Source organism: Trachurus trachurus (assembly GCF_905171665.1).
Source record: "Trachurus trachurus genome assembly, chromosome: 24".
Lineage (NCBI taxonomy): Eukaryota > Metazoa > Chordata > Actinopteri > Carangiformes > Carangidae > Trachurus > Trachurus trachurus.
The window spans coordinates 9155082-9170875 of record NC_139910.1 but is presented as its reverse complement, the minus strand read 5'-3'; the positions used below and the strand labels follow the sequence as shown (position 1 = coordinate 9170875).

The window sequence follows — 15794 nt, the reverse complement described above, 5'->3', positions numbered from 1 at the left end:
AAGCATCATTCCGGGTGTTGTCTTTGTTGTTACTTTGTTGCTGCTCCACAGAGCGCACATGGCTACTTAATTATGCACGTGCTGACCATATATGGTTGTGCTGAGGCATTCTGGGGGTGGAATATGAGGTGTGTTCATGTCCGCACCATTCTTGGGTCCGGTGTGATTTATCAATGGAATATTGCGGAGAGTTGTGCGTACGCACAGCTTGATCCGTGTTTCCCACTAACAGAAAAAAAAAAAAAGTGTCCAAAAAAAAAGATTTTTTTTTTCTCCTCACGTGTGTTTACGTGCGGTGCGCCCGCACGCGAGAGAGGCGGCAGGTTAAGAGGCTGACTGGCGGAGATGAGAGATGGTGAAACGCTAGCATGGTTATTAAAAAAAACACCATCTCTCATCTCTGCCCGCACATAGACAGACACAGGTTCACATACAGACAGGGGCGCACGGTAAATGCAGCTGCAGCGCTACCAATTTTGACTTGGTCACTTTGAAAGTAGCTCTCAGGCTGAAAAAGTGTGAGCACCCCTGACCTAGTGTCTTTTGGCCGAAAACCAACTTTGCAAGATCAGCGCCTCCGGCCTGGTGTCCCAGATATCGTCTAACGAGGAACATGGACTGCTTTGCGGCATGATGACGAATCCATAACCTCCTAACCTAACAATACCCACCTGGGTAGACATCGCTCCATGGATTAGCCTACCTTCTCGTCGGTTTCGTTGAAAACAAATGCACATAAAATATGCACTACGAAACTGTAGTTGGAGCTTTAGAGAAAAAAAGCGACTTGCATAGTTCCCCTTTAAGCTACAGTACTTGCAAGCACAAGGTCAGGCTTTCCCTCCACAGGCAGCCGTCTGTCTGACAGCTGACATGAACGAGCCTTTAACTTTCTTTCCAAGTTGTGACTTTACAAGTTAATGTAGCTGAAATCACAGCTCAGTCGTCGGTTGGTGTTTTTTTTTTTGACAATTTTAGCGGCAGCCTGTCAATGACTAAGAAGTGACTGCTACTCGAAAGATGTAGCTATTCTCAATGGGTCATGTCTGAGTCACTGTTTCAAACTTGTTCCATTGTCTGACAGCAGAAACAGATAAATATGTAAATAATGTGTATATGTAAATGCTTTATTGGGAATCTGGCTTTGTTGAAACGCTGTATGTGTGAGCGCAGAGAGCAGGAAAGCAAACAGATAAAGGGCTGTAACCAACTGACACTGGGCAGAATGCAAATGTCCTACAGTACAGTATACGACCAGCTCCGGCCATGTACGAGCTGTAGACGTGTCCTCAGAAGTGTTTTTAATTATTCCTCATTGCTTTTACCAACCTCTCCTTGTAAATGTAGTTGTTTGAAATGTTTTATTCATCACTCACAAGGTGTAATTTGTTTTCTTTTTCTTCGTTTCATCATTTCAAACACCCCCCACCCATGCTAAATTGCAGTGATACCATTTTTAAGCTTGAGCAGAGACAGCCAAAAGTTATTGATTTCATAATTAGCCTCTGCGTAGGCAAATCATAGCCAAACTGTAGTGCAAATTAAAAAATCGAGTGCAGCGTAATTCTTTTTTTCTTTTTTCTTTTTTTGCACCTTTCATGTACTTAAAATCTGGTCCAGAGAGAGAGACGGAGACACGCAGAGAGAGTAAGGCAGGGATACAGAATGAATGAAGGGAGTTTCATTTGTCTTCTTCATGACAGTGGAAGGATTACCAGGAACTAATTGGACAGATTAACTGGGATTTAGCTGCATCTCCTATCACCCCTTTCTGTTTCCTCCCCTCCCCTTTTCATTGCTCTTTTCTTCTCTGCTTTTCTTTAAGCTTCCCTATTTCCTGCTCTATGCTCTTTTTTTTTTTTTTAACCATATTTGGCTCTTCCTGCTGCTTCATGTTGCAGGAGAGTTTTATTTTCTTTTTTTTTTCAACCTTAGTATAGTTTAATTTCATTGAGTTTTATTTCCTTTTCCTTTTGTTTTCCTGTTCTTTAATTCCAACCTCTGGATGCTGCTGATATGAAGCTTGCCGTCCTTGGTGTTATTGTTGGTGTTTATTGGTATTGTTATTGTTTTTCAAAGCTCCATCTGTGGAGAACAAAGCCTTTTAGTTCCAACATGAATCCAGCCGTTTGTCTGTCTACCGGAGGAGGAGAAAAGGACAAGGCAGCCTCTGTGGCTTACCGTTGGACCAGGTCCCGCTCGACTCTGGCCGCGCTCCAAACTAGTTATCGTCTTTCCCCCCGTTCCTCCTCTCGGTCTCTCTCTCTCTCTTCTCCTCTCTCATCTCTCACTCTCTCATTCCTCTCTCTGCTCCCTTTATCTGTCTCTCACTCCCTCCAGCCCCAGCTTCATTTTTCCATGCATCGCTTTGTTTTTACACTCTTCTTTACTGCATTTTCTATGCTACTGTCATTTCTTTCTTTCTTTCTTTCTTTCTTTCTTTCTTTCTTTCTTTCTTTCTTTCTTTCTTTCTTTCCTTCTTTTGTCCATATCCTTTGTTGTTTCACCTCACCTTGCTCTACCTGCTTGCACTACCCTCCAGAAAACAAGAGATAAGCAACATTACATTATGGGTCAGAAAGGTTGGGGGTGGGCGTTTTATAACCTGTGTGCGTGTGTGTCTGTGTGTGTTTTTGTGTGCTGTGTGCGCACACCTGTTTGTGTATATGACAGGCAGCCAGTCATATATTTTGTTTTAATTCTATGTTGAAAGCGCATCAGTGCGAAACAGAGTTGGCGTCAAGAGACCCTGAAATCAATGCAATTTATTACACTGCTCTAACTCTGTGGATGTGTGTTTGTATGTGTGTGTATTTGTATGTGTGTGTGTGTGTGTGTGTGTGTGTGTGTGTGTGTATCCGTCCTAATAGCTAGGTTTATGGTGAGGATCACAAGTATTGATTTGAGCAGAGAGGAAGAGACCAAGACAAGTGAGGAAGAGACAGATAGAAGAGAGACAGGTGGAGAAAGCAGCGTGTCTCTCTCTCTCTCTCCTGTGCTCTATTTAAATGTCAGCCATCTAATAACAGGTTGAGGCAGAAATGAAATGCTCTGACCTCTCAGCTATTAACACGCACACAGACACACACACACACAGTTGAGCAATAATATTTGCGCCGCAGCTCAACAGACAATTACCTGCCCGTGTGTCTTCACAACATTTCCTTCCTCTCGTTTTCTGTCTTTTGTGTTTTGTCTCGTTCGGCTATACGTCTCTTCATTAGCGAGCAATTTACATCTGAATGACTTTGACACGTTTGTATTCCTTACAACTCATTGTGTGTGAGTGTGCATTAGAGTTGCGTTTGCCTTTGACGATGTATTTTTATTATGAGAAGTAAGAGCAGCATATACACACACACCTATACATGCTCTGCTTAGATTTAATCTTGATTTGGTCACAACCTGAAATGCCTATGTGTGTGTGTTTGGGTAATAACCACCGAGTGCGAGTGGCCGTGCCTGTGAGTGTCGGTTCGTGTGTGTGTGTGTGAGTGACAGGCAGATAATGGGCTGTCAGAAGAAGCGACAAGTTTGTGTCCTTGTGTTGTCTCCTCTGAGAGCGGAAGACCCAGAGAAAAACAGAGAGCGAGACAAGGAGGGGGGTTGGGGAGACACTTGCATCTGTATTTAAGGTGAGGCTTTTTATTAAAAAAAAAAAAAAAAAAGTCCTGGAAGGACACGAGGAGGAAGCAGGAGGGTTACGGCGAGGCAGAGACAGAAAGTGGTGAAGGAACATCCACAGGTGATGAAACGATTATGACTGTGAATGAGAACCTTGTCAGTTTATGACAAGGAACGGCAAACACGACTTTCAATTAAACCCGCGCCGGTTTGCTCAGACGTACATAGATTCCACTTCGGTCTGCAGGTCCAGAGTCGATCTGAGCGATCAGTGTCAGAGGTAATCAAGGCATATTTGGTATCGGCTGCATTGAGCAAACAGATTCCTCTCCGTCATGATATCCCATCTCCCTCTGAGCTATAACATCGAAATTACTTTTGACACCTTAAGTACATTTTACCGATAAAACAGATGTCCTTTAACTCGAGTAACCTCCAAATCCTTCTTCCATCTCTGCTCCCCCCCCCCCCAGGAAAAAAATAAAAAATACAGAAAACACAAACGGCTCAGCCTCGCTAATCTCCGGTCAGTATCTCTGAGAGGGAAGAAAACTACACTTCTGTAGCCTTAAAGTGTGCTTCCAATTTTGAGAAGATGTCTGCTCTGCTCGCCTATCTATCTGTAAAAAGTCACCGCACACCACCGGCTTTAACCTTTTGTAGATCAAGCGGTAACTGCAGAGTGTGAGAGTCGCTGATGGAGTTGCACTGTATGTTCTGCGGAGTAATAACAGCTTTCTTGATTGAGCGATATCACCTCTAGTTAGAGAAGTAGTTCCCTGAGCTGGAGGAATAGCTCTTCTGCTAAGATTGGTTGTTTTGGTGAAGATAACAGCTTTCCTACAGAGATCAGCTAAAGGAAAAGCGAAGCTCTTCCATGTGAGGTGGCCCACCCCTCACTGCTGAACGGCCTGGGTAAAGCACCAGTAGGTAAACACTGTACTGCCTCTAATATAGTGGACTGATGGAAGCAGACAGAAAGCAAAAGGTTGGGGTTTTTACGCCTGCAATCTATCCTGTGAGAGTGTGTGTACAGTTGGGTGAGGTCTGGGGGGCTATTGATCCAGTTAAATGAGCCAGTTACAGTAATTAAAGCTGCAGGCAGGCTGGAGAGCAGGTAGATTATATTGACAATAACAGTTGTGATTACACATCAAAGGTGGAAATCAAATACGTGCCTCGTGGAAGTTACCGCATTTGAGAAATAGTTGAATGGCGGCGAGGAGCAGAAACAGATGTTCACAAAACCCTCGTTTTGCCCAGGGAAATTGCTGACTCAGCACTCTTGGATTTTCTTTTTTGGCAACACAAATACATTTGTTCCATACTCAAAATGCACGGCGATGATAAACAACAGAAACTCTGCAGATGCTTTGAAGCTGAAGATGATCTTGTTCTCCATGTTCTTCTCCCTGTTTCTGCAGAACCCATGCGGACTCCTAAGAGGCTGAAGATCGCTGAGACCAGGGCTCGTCTGATCGCGGTGGACTGGGAGTCGCTGGGTTACAACATCACTCGCTGTCACACCTTTAACGTCACCATCTGTTACCACTACATGACGGCCAACAACCGCAGCAAGGCCGACTGCTTGGACATGGACCCCAAAGGTAACAGGCCTTATTGTATAAAGGCAAAGCCAAACACCAACACAAACAAAGCAGACTGAGAAGTGTATGGCTAATAAGTCAACTATATCAGACTTACTGAATGCTCCTTTATTTATTTTTCATTCTCTTCTTCTCTTCTTCTTCTCAGCTCCTCGCCACCTGGTGGGAAACCTGCCCCCCTACACCAACGTCAGCCTGAAGATGATTCTGACCAATCCAGAGGGCCGGAAAGAAAGCGACGAAACCATCATACAAACCGATGAAGATGGTGCGACAAACACTTTTTATTTATCTAGTTTTAAAAATGTAAATATACATTTTTCTGCAAAAGGGTTCAGGAATGGAAAATGGAAATGTTGGAGTACACAAAACATTTCAACAACTCTGTGTGTGTGTGTGTGATGACAGTCCCAGGTCCAGTTCCCAGTCAGTCACTAAAAGCCACTCCGTTCGAGGACAGGATCCTTCTTTACTGGAAGGAACCAGCCGAACCCAATGGGATCATCATTCAGTATGAGGTACGACCAGCACTCCCAGTACGAGACGAGGAGCCAAACTGAGCATCATGCTTAGTGGTGGTGGAGAAAAGGGTTTAAAACAAGTTTCTGTCTCTCTGCACCTCCACAGATCAGCTACAGCGGCTTGCGTTCCTTCGACCCTTCGGTGCCTCTCCAGAGACCGGGCCTCACAGCGTCTCTGCCGTCAAACGCCACCTATCACCTGTTTTCCCAGCTCCACCCGGGTGTCACATACCAGCTCTCTATACGAGCGTCCACCTCCAAAGGCTTTGGTCCTGCGACCACGCTCAACGTGACCACCAACATTTCAGGTAGAAAATAATAATTGGATATTTTAATTTAATTTTATCTTGTTTATTAGACCATAATGTTTCTTTAAATCACAATCAGATGTACAAGACTTACTCAGACTCTGATGTTTGCTATGCAGCTCCGACAATAGATGAGTACGACGGGTCAGAGGCCTTTCTGAATGAAACTGCAACGACCATCACCGTCCTGCTCAAACCTGCCCAGGCCAAAGGAGCTCCTATAAGGTACTGCAGGCATTTCTTAACTTTAGTATTCACATGCTTTCTGTCTAGTTGTAAGCTTAGTCCTACACTTAAAGGAATAATTCAACATTTTCTCATTTTCAAGCGACTGCTTGCCAAAAAATTGCCCAAATGGGAACATGCATCAGCGGTTTTGCATGAATTTACCTCTAAAACAACTCCGTCTCGTAACGTTCTGTTATTATCTCATAGCGTGGTGAATGTACAGCACAACTTGTCCACCAGAGCGTTTTAGAGTTGTTGGATTGTGTATTTGATGAGTTTAATGAGGGGAAACCAAGAAATCCCATTGGCCTCCGTAGCGTAGCTCTGAGCAGCTTGCGGCTCTGCCGTTCTAAAAAATATCTTGCACCGACAAATAAAGGTAACGAACCTACTGCTATGACGATAGGGATTATGGCAATGGGCCAAATTTCCAAAATGTTGAACTATCCCTTTAAGGCAACCACCAAGCCACAAAAATAAACAAAGAGCATGAAGCGTTCCTGTAAGTGTATCTTTGACCGATGTAGTGGTTGAGCTTGAACAAGTGGTTATTATTTTAATCACATCAAACATGTTATTTTCTGGGTGTAATATGAAATCAGGAGTCAGTAATTAACTGAAAGCCATATAAACACGACACGCAACAACGACAACAAGCCATTTTTCAAATAGAGACTTTAGATGTGTTTCATTTATCGTTCTGTTGCCTTATTTATGAGTTTATTTGTGAACACTAAACTGATTCCTGTATTTCTCTCCGGTCTACAGCGCGTACCAGATTGTGGTGGAGGAAGTGAATCCTCAGCGGACACGACGCCAAGCTTCCTCTGACTGTTACGAGGTGATTATTAATCTCTCCTATGTATATTTAAGAAGCCATGGCTTTACTACCAATCTAATATGAATGTATTTATTTGCATACATATGTTTTCATTACCAAAAATAGATTGGTTTTTACAGTGGATATCTCACTTTTTGGCTCTGTGGATCTTTGGAGCGTTTTATTTGCATCAATTTGCTTTAACTTAATTTATATTGCTTTGTTTTGTTTTTTTTTCACTCAGATTTATTGACGTATTACGTTTAATGGAAATAAATCCTCTTCCTCAGGTTCCCGTTTCCTACCACAGCGCGTCCAGCGGTGGATCTCCATATTATTATGCCGCCCAACTGTCCCCCAGCAACCTGCCTGAGCCTCTCCCCTTCACAGTGGGAGACAACAAGACCTACCAGGCAAGTCTTTTTTTTTTTTTTTACCTCAGCTACATATCCTATGCTGCATAGAAAGTGAAAATTTAAACTGAGAAACTACTCCACACTGCCTGCGTGTTGGGTATTTTGTTCTGCGCTTGAAGTGCACAGCGATGTTTTTGTTTGTTAAAGATCCTCCTGAGTTTTTTCAGATACTCCAGGAACTTTAGGACCGGCAATGTTGCTCCATTTATTGAGAGACAGACAGAGAGAGAAAAAAGCTGTAATAAACCAAAACACTGTGAGGCTGAAGTTGGTCCACCCTGAGGACAAAACGTCCAGACCTAAGCAAAGCAGTGTAGTGTGTAGTACGCAGTTCAGTGCAGTAAAGACTCCTCAGACCTTCACAAGAGCATGAAACAACACAGGACTTGAGCTGGTTCCTCAGGACTCAGCTGTCCACCTACAAAGAAGCCGTCAAAATCAAAATGGACAATGATCACTAAACAGAGGCCACTTACAGCACAATGTAGACTAGAGATCACACCTCAACGCTCATGTGAACCAAACAACTCAGAAGTCACTACAACTACTCTCAACAAGTCAACAACCTCACAAAGAGTTCAAATACCTGAGGCCCCTCACCAGTCAGTTTAAAATCCAGTGTCCTTTGTTTAGCTCTTAGATACGGTACATGATCTAGATGACTTAGAGTCTTCACAGGCTTAAAACAGAGCTCACAGAGAACACATACACTATAATGTATGTGTTTAAATGTATCTGCAAAACGTTTCCCACAATAAAACAACTTCCATAGTCATTCCCTCCCATTTTAACTTAGATTTAAATGAGATCTGTTCAATAAACAGTTCAACATTTTGATAAATACAGAGGTTTAAATAAAAAATGGCAAATTGTCTTTCTTACAATATACATTTTACATGTTATAAATATTTAAAATCTTATTTTGTCAGCTTCAGATGTGAAAGTAGATGGATTTAGCTAACTCTGGACTGTGTTTACACTATTTATGCTAAGATACGTTAGCCCACCGCTGGGCAAAGTTTGGGCAAGTAAGGATAAACATGTACAGTATCCCCCAAACACTGAAATACTGAACTCCACTCCTAGGGATTTGAAAATCCATGCCTATGTTTCTTTTCTTTCTTTTTTTTTAAATCAAGCTGATCATCACTTTCCTTTAATCCTCAGGGTTTCTGGAATCCACCTCTGGCTCCGAGGAAGAACTACAACATCTACCTTCAAGCTGTGAGCAGCACAGAGCGGGTAAATAAATATTTATTCACCTGGGGACAAACTAAACACAGAGAATTTACAGCTCTCACCTGCTAGCTGCTACGAGTCAAATATAATGCACTCACACATTAAAAGAGACACTTGTTTCAATCAGATAGGTCTTATCTATGTATCAGAATCTGAACACAAGTTATGAGACTCATTGGTGTTGTTTCTCTGTCCTCAGGAAACTAAGACACAGTGCCTGAGGCTGGCTACTAAAGGTAAGAGCTCACTGCTCCATGATACTTTCCAGATTCAGCTCAGATGATACAAAAATATTTCCATAATTTACCATATTTATTATCAGTTGTCTGGTCGACTGTGTTTATCGTCTGTTGTTAAATTGCTCAGTTAATGATTGTCATTAATCTCATATTCAGTGTTGCGTTTTGTTTTTGTTTATAGGGTTTATGTCTGATTCTCTATTAAGAGTTTTACAGATGTTATTATGATGTTTGTGCAGAGAATACACACAACATACAACATACATGTTGTGTATTTGTGTGCACATTTATTGCAAATGTCAAGTTTTTTTTTTTTTCCCAGCAGCCATATGTTGATAGATTATCAGACTGGTTTTAAATGGTGTGGAGTTAATCCCCGAGCAACATCGCACAAGCACACACACACACGCATATAAACACACGCACACAGCTGTGCACACACTGTTTTCAGGAAAGATTTTTCAGAAATGCAGCTGTAGGATCAGAGTTGAGCTGTGTGGGTCAAGAACGAGGATAAACAGAAAAATACATTACCATGTTTTCAATGAAATCGACAATCCTGAAGAGTCGTGTGTGTCTGGTGGCACAAAGCTTCAAAGAGCAGTGAGGACACTTTAATGTTTGTTCGACTAGTAACACAAAACTAGAAAGCAAACAATGCTTTGTGCGTAATATATGCAAGAGGCGCCCGTCCGTCTGTTTGTTTGACAGACGGACAACAGTCAGCTAAGGCTCCAAATATTGATTATTTTTATGATCGATCAATTGCTTTTGCCTGAGAAACGTAAAATATTCAATATATGAACATTTTAAACTGAAAAAAGCACATATAAGGAGATGGAAATGTTTGGCTTTAAAATGATTGGAATGAGTTATTATTGATTATGAAAATGGCCAATTTCATGTTTTGTCAGTCAACTGATTGATTAATTTACTAAGCATTTCAGCTCTACAGACTGATGGTCCCTGCTTTAACCTCTAGTGCTGGAGATTCATAAAAAAACAATAAAAATCAAATTTTTAGCTCAATCACTCTTATAATTAGATAAATCGATCATTGTGGTGATTAATTTGTATAAAGGTCCATCAACGAGAGTGCACTGCAAACAAGCTTGGAGTACTACAGTATATGGCACTGGTCCATGTTACATTCATGCACCTATAAAAATAAACATTACACAAATGAATAAAAATAGGGGCAAGGTTAAAAATAGCTGGAATTGCTCTATAAATTCAGATAATTGGAGTTAACATAAAAATGTACATGCCCGTAAAAGGAGGCCTTTCTGTTCATGTGTGTTTTCTTAAGGTTGTGCAGTTCAGTGTGACTCTGTTGATGTGAGCAGGGCGGCTCATTGGGAACTGATCCCACGGGACAGATCAAAGGTGTGGTTCAGCCCCCCCCTAAAACCCCCAACCCCTCAACCCCCACTGTGCCTACAGGGTGTCGTGTTTCCACTTTAGAATAAGGGGGTAAAAAATGTGGGAAGTCGCTGTGTTTCCGGAGTCATCATGTTTCAAGATTTGCTGCTGGTTGAACGGACGAGAGCAGGTGGTTGCTGCTTCACCCGAAAGCTGCTATAAAAAGATGACGCTGTGTCCTTCTTGCCCGAGGACATCTGAGTGAGGCTGAGAGACTTTAGAGAGGATTTTAGATTTTTTTAATAAGGGAGAGGAGGGGGGGACGAAGACACACTAATGGACAGAGAGGTCAGACGACTGTCCCTTCCTCTTGCTGTCTGTCCCTCTGCGTGTGTGTGTGTGTGTGTGTGTGTGTGTGTGTGTGTGTGTGTGTGTGTGTGTGTGTGTGTGTGTGTGTGTGTGTGTGTGTGTGTGTGTGTGTGTGTGTGTGTGTGTGTGTGTGTGTGTGTGTGTGTGCACCCAACCGTGCGTCCGGGAGGGAGGATTAAGTGATGGTGGTCCTATTAGGTCATCTAGACTATTGTGTATTGTCATTGTGGCCTTGGGGTGTGTGCATGTGTGTGTGTGTGTGTGTTTGTGGCTGTGTGGGTAAGTTGAGATTGTTAGCGTAGTGACCTGGATAATTTTTACAGACATTAAGAGCCACTGCCGACGTTATGAGGTCAGACTCGCTCGTTTGGTGCCTCTTTCTTAATAGTTTCTTGGCCGGTCAGTCACAGGACAAAAAAACAAATGAACAAGCAATGAACTGACACCAGCAAATTTGGTGCAGATTTTTGTGCCATTAAGGCAGAAAGCATTGGAAAAAAATGCCACAGAGGGACAGAAGTACGATTTGGTGGTGACTAGATATTCAAAAGAAACTGACCAAGATTTTTTAAAACAGCATAAGTGACCATAATTGACTGATACTGGATGTTTGAAGCTGCTACTGATATTGATATTTCTTCAGTTCAAAAAGATCCATTAATTATGTATCAGCCTGTAGTTTCTTTCATAAACTTGTATATTTAAGTGGATAAAAAATCCCATCAGAATTGAGACTCTAATATAATGCTGAGCAGGAATTTAATTAGTACAAACTAAAGTATTCAGACAACATGAAAATGTAATTTATTTGTCCTCATTAAGGCAAAAGTCATAAAGGTCACATAGAAACTTGTGTAAATAATCTTTGATTCATGTAGTGTTTTCTGTATTCATGAAGCCAGGTGACATGAGGCTTCATTAGGATGAACACACACACATACACATGCACACACCGCCCTGCTGTTGCAAATTCTCCAAATGTGTATCCACGTGCAGTTAAATATACTCCCCGACTAATTTTGCTGGTGTTTTCCAAATGAAACTATACATCCACAACCTGCTTTTATCTCTTTAGTGAGAACGAATGGGTTTAGAGCTCGGTAGGGACAACGTGGTCTTTTTGTGGAATTGAGAAATCTATATATGTAAGACGCCTACATTATGCTCCAGTGTAATGTTGTTACATAATGACATGGGGCGAGATGGGGACATTTCAAAAGACTTCAGTGGCAGGAACATTTTATAACAAAATAATATGTCCAGGTCACAAATATTGAGGGAGATGAAAAGAGAGAGGGGCAGATTATGTTTATCTTGTTGATATTTAGCTTTAGAAGTGGATTATTATTTGATAGATGTATTGCATTATGTGGAGTTTTGTGCAAATGTCTTTGTGTTGGATTATTTGGATTATCATAATGCATGATAATGTTCTTACGGTGCAGTATGAACTGTTCTGGCGTTATGAGATCAGATCGCTAAGTAGAGCTTAGGAGAATGAAAACAGATGCTCTCGCTACCTCTCTCTCTCCCTCGCTCGTTCTTTTCTGTTGACTTTCTGTCCATGATCAACAGGCTTTAAAGTCTGTCTGAACTGAAAACACCATTTGCGAGTTATATCCCAAACAGACGGATTCGGGGAGTTCAGTCAATCCTCCGAAGTCATCAGGAACAGAAAATGAGTTTGAGTACAAGTTAAACACAGAGACACTGGTGCAGAGACACTGGGCATCTACAGTCAAATCACATTTCAAAAAACATTTTCCCGACAAGAGCGCGGTGCCAAGGTTAACCTGAAATATGCTGGAAAAAATACACAATGAAACAGTCAGTTGAACATTTCCCTCGTTGGGGATACAGTATGAAGACGATGGTGTCTATTTTTATTTTTAAAATGTTTCCTTTGGTGTGTCTGCAGCTGGGAGGTGGAGTAGCTCTGCAGAGAGTTCACTGGTTCAGAATATTTACTATCAGATGATACAACAAAATGAATGAGAAGCAGGAGTCTGTGGATGCTGCTGAGTGCTTTTGATTCAGTTGACCCCGGCTCCACGAGACATAACAGGCCCAGGAATAAACACAGTCAGCTCCCACTGATTGTCTGTTACTACCTTCTCACAGTATTTTACACTAAACAAGAAAATAAGATAAATATCATTCCCATTAGCTCTGCTTCAGTGCTGATTAGCAAATATTAGCATATGATGAACATGGTTAACAAGCATGCTAGTTATTTGTGACTGTGAGTGTGTTAGCATTTAGCTCAAAGTCTAAAGCCTCTATAAAGAACTTTTAATATGCAAAAGTCTCTCGTTTCTGCTGATGTCTCTGTATGACCTACAACAGCAAATGAGGCCATTAGTGGAAAGATAAGCTATTTCTTTATAGTGTAACTCTTTACCTTCGGGAGGCAGCGGACAAAACGATTTACAGCACTCAGGCCGCACCTGACCAGGCTACTGTATAAACTAGCATTGAGTTGTTGCTATGCTAGCCAGTAAAAAACGAGCTCAATTCCATTGCTATATTTTCGTCATCGCTGATACTGGGACAGAATCCACAAAGAGAAACGTACCGCTTTTGTCCACACGGGTCGCCAAATTAACACAAAATGAAAGTTGAAGTGAAACAAATTTTGTTGCACAACCACAGGTCGTAATAATCCAAAAATAGCAATAAAGTTAAAAGACATAAGCATAGTTTCTGAATAACATACAATATAGTGCTATGGAATACAATACAGTAGAATACTATGGATGGCTCACCACAAACACACTGCAAGAAAAATATTCTCCATCCCAACTGAGGTGGGACAAAATACTGGGACACTACAAAATAAAAGTTCTTTGTAGTTGCTTTAAGTGCAGCCCCAAATAGCTGATAGCATCTACAGCCATGTTTCTTTGCCATATACCTATATCCTGATCTCTACAATAAAACACACCATGAACACACACTCAAAGGGATAGTTCAACATTTTGGTACATGTCATTGCCATAATCCCTATAGTTTTAGGAGTAGGTTACCTTTAATTGTCAGTGCAAGCTATTTTTAGAACGGCGGAGCAGAGCTGCGAGCTGCTCAGAGCTACGCTACAGAGGCTCATGGGATTTCTTGGTTTCCCTCATCAAATACAAAATCCAACAACTCCAAAACTCTCTCTCAGTTTGCCAAAATGTTGAACTATCCCTTTAACTATTCCAGTGTGAGATGACTCATGTTGGAAGAAGCACTTTTGTCTCTGAAGTATTATGCTTGTTTACTGTCAATCTCAATATTACAATGATCCAAATTAGCTGCTCAAACAAAACTTTTGTCTCCATCTGCATCGTGACTGATCGTTACCATGGCATTTCTGTTGGCAAGATGCTGTCTGACGTAGCTTTACAAGGAATAATTAGAGTCTTGATATTTACCTGATCTCAAGCGCAGGGCTGAGTAACCCTTGCTATTTGAATGGCTCATCAGGATCTGTTCCTTACCACGCTCACTCACCACTTTCCTGACGTGAGGGCGTTTTGTTCAGAGAACGACAGATGTTAATTCCTGAGGCAGTTGGGCAGCATTCTTTGATTGCCACAGGTTAAACACGCCAGCATAAGTTGTACCGAGGCCCACAATATTATTTGTGTTGCTAGTTTACAGACGGTGCATGGGAGGAAATATTTCAGATTTGTGGAGGAGGTACACTCAGATTAAATGTTAAGTTTCCCAGAAAGTTTAGTTCAGTGGTTTTATCTTTAACAGAAACAGCAGGTCTGTGAGAAAAAAAAACATTATCGCTCTTTTTTTTTTTTTCCAGCAGTTCTTGACTGAAAAACTGACTCAGCTATAGGAAAACCCAGATGATAGAGCTTTTGAAGATCTTTCAACTCTAAATGTTTGATTGTCAGTCGTTGGGTTTCTCCTGATTATTGACAGCTAAAAAAATCTAGCCTGTCATGGAAAAAGAAATTTACTGGAAACTGAATATTATTGAACACACATGTATTCCCCAGATGGCTGGCAGCTTTGAAAGAAATTGGCTGACAGATTTCTAATAGCAATGGACACAGGAAAAGAACAAACAGAACAAGAGAGCTAAGCTGGCTAAGCTTTTAGTGCGTTTGTGAGCATTATCTGAACGGTTAGCGCGAGATAGAAGAAAGTGTGAACCACAAAAATCAACATTTCACATCCTTAAAGTTCTAATTTTACATCTTATGATGCTATTTTTCATTTCTTTATGTTGAGATGTTCTTTAAATGTCATTTAGCAGATTTTCACGATATATCGCCTTGATGTATCCATTGATTTATTTAATAGCTGTCATTTTTGCATCTTGTAGAAATACCAGTCTTCTACATATTGTCTATACATGTAGTTTCCAATGTTTTTGATTGTTTGTCCACTTAGTAGCACAAAATAATCCATTATTAGTCTAAAATTCTGGCCGTATGAGCTCTTATGAGTTAGGGCCACTGTTCTAAAATGTTTTTCCTCCATCATAATTATGTTGTAGGTGCTACAGAGGAGCCAGAAGTCATTCCTGACCCGGCGAAACAGACGGATCGGGTGGTAAAGATCGCCGGGATCAGTGCTGGTGTTCTTGTCTTTATTCTGCTGGTGTTGGTTGCCATCCTATTGGTCAAGAAGAGGTGAGTGACAAAACCTAACCATGACCGCTAAAGCAGCGTTAACGCAGAGCTCGACGAAGAGAGAAAACATGAACATGAACATGAACATGAACATGAACATGAACAATATGTGCACTTCCAACACGCATGCAGATGCAAGAACACACAGACACAAAATGTGCACCTGAACCCCATTCTCTTGTTGTGTGTTGGTCCAGTATTTGCCGTAGTAACACCATCCTCCATCCATCCGCCATTAACGTTGATCTCCCCTCAGAACCAGTTTGATCACCTCCTGAAGGTTGCTCTTGTTTTTTAAGACACTAAATAGCTGAAGGCTTGTTTTCCAAAAACCAGAAACCTGATTGTCTCGCTGTGGTGCAAGAAAGATCTGAGGTCATGTTTTGTTTTGTTTTTTGTCTTGTACGCTACAGCTGTTGAATCA

At 41.4% G+C, this 15794-nt stretch overlaps 1 protein-coding gene across 1 annotated transcript in view; it reads left to right on the top strand.

Annotated features, from left to right (window-relative positions):
• Positions 1 to 15794, top strand: part of ptprk (protein tyrosine phosphatase receptor type K) — a 122362-nt gene that overhangs the window by 82172 nt on the left and 24396 nt on the right. The window contains exons 12-21 of the mRNA XM_084000341.1: positions 5049 to 5231; positions 5380 to 5499; positions 5640 to 5749; positions 5859 to 6060; positions 6180 to 6285; positions 7057 to 7129; positions 7399 to 7521; positions 8692 to 8766; positions 8963 to 8999; positions 15235 to 15370. Coding sequence (XP_083856467.1) covers positions 5049 to 5231; positions 5380 to 5499; positions 5640 to 5749; positions 5859 to 6060; positions 6180 to 6285; positions 7057 to 7129; positions 7399 to 7521; positions 8692 to 8766; positions 8963 to 8999; positions 15235 to 15370 — 1165 coding nt within the window. The remainder of the gene's footprint in view (positions 1 to 5048; positions 5232 to 5379; positions 5500 to 5639; positions 5750 to 5858; positions 6061 to 6179; positions 6286 to 7056; positions 7130 to 7398; positions 7522 to 8691; positions 8767 to 8962; positions 9000 to 15234; positions 15371 to 15794) is intronic.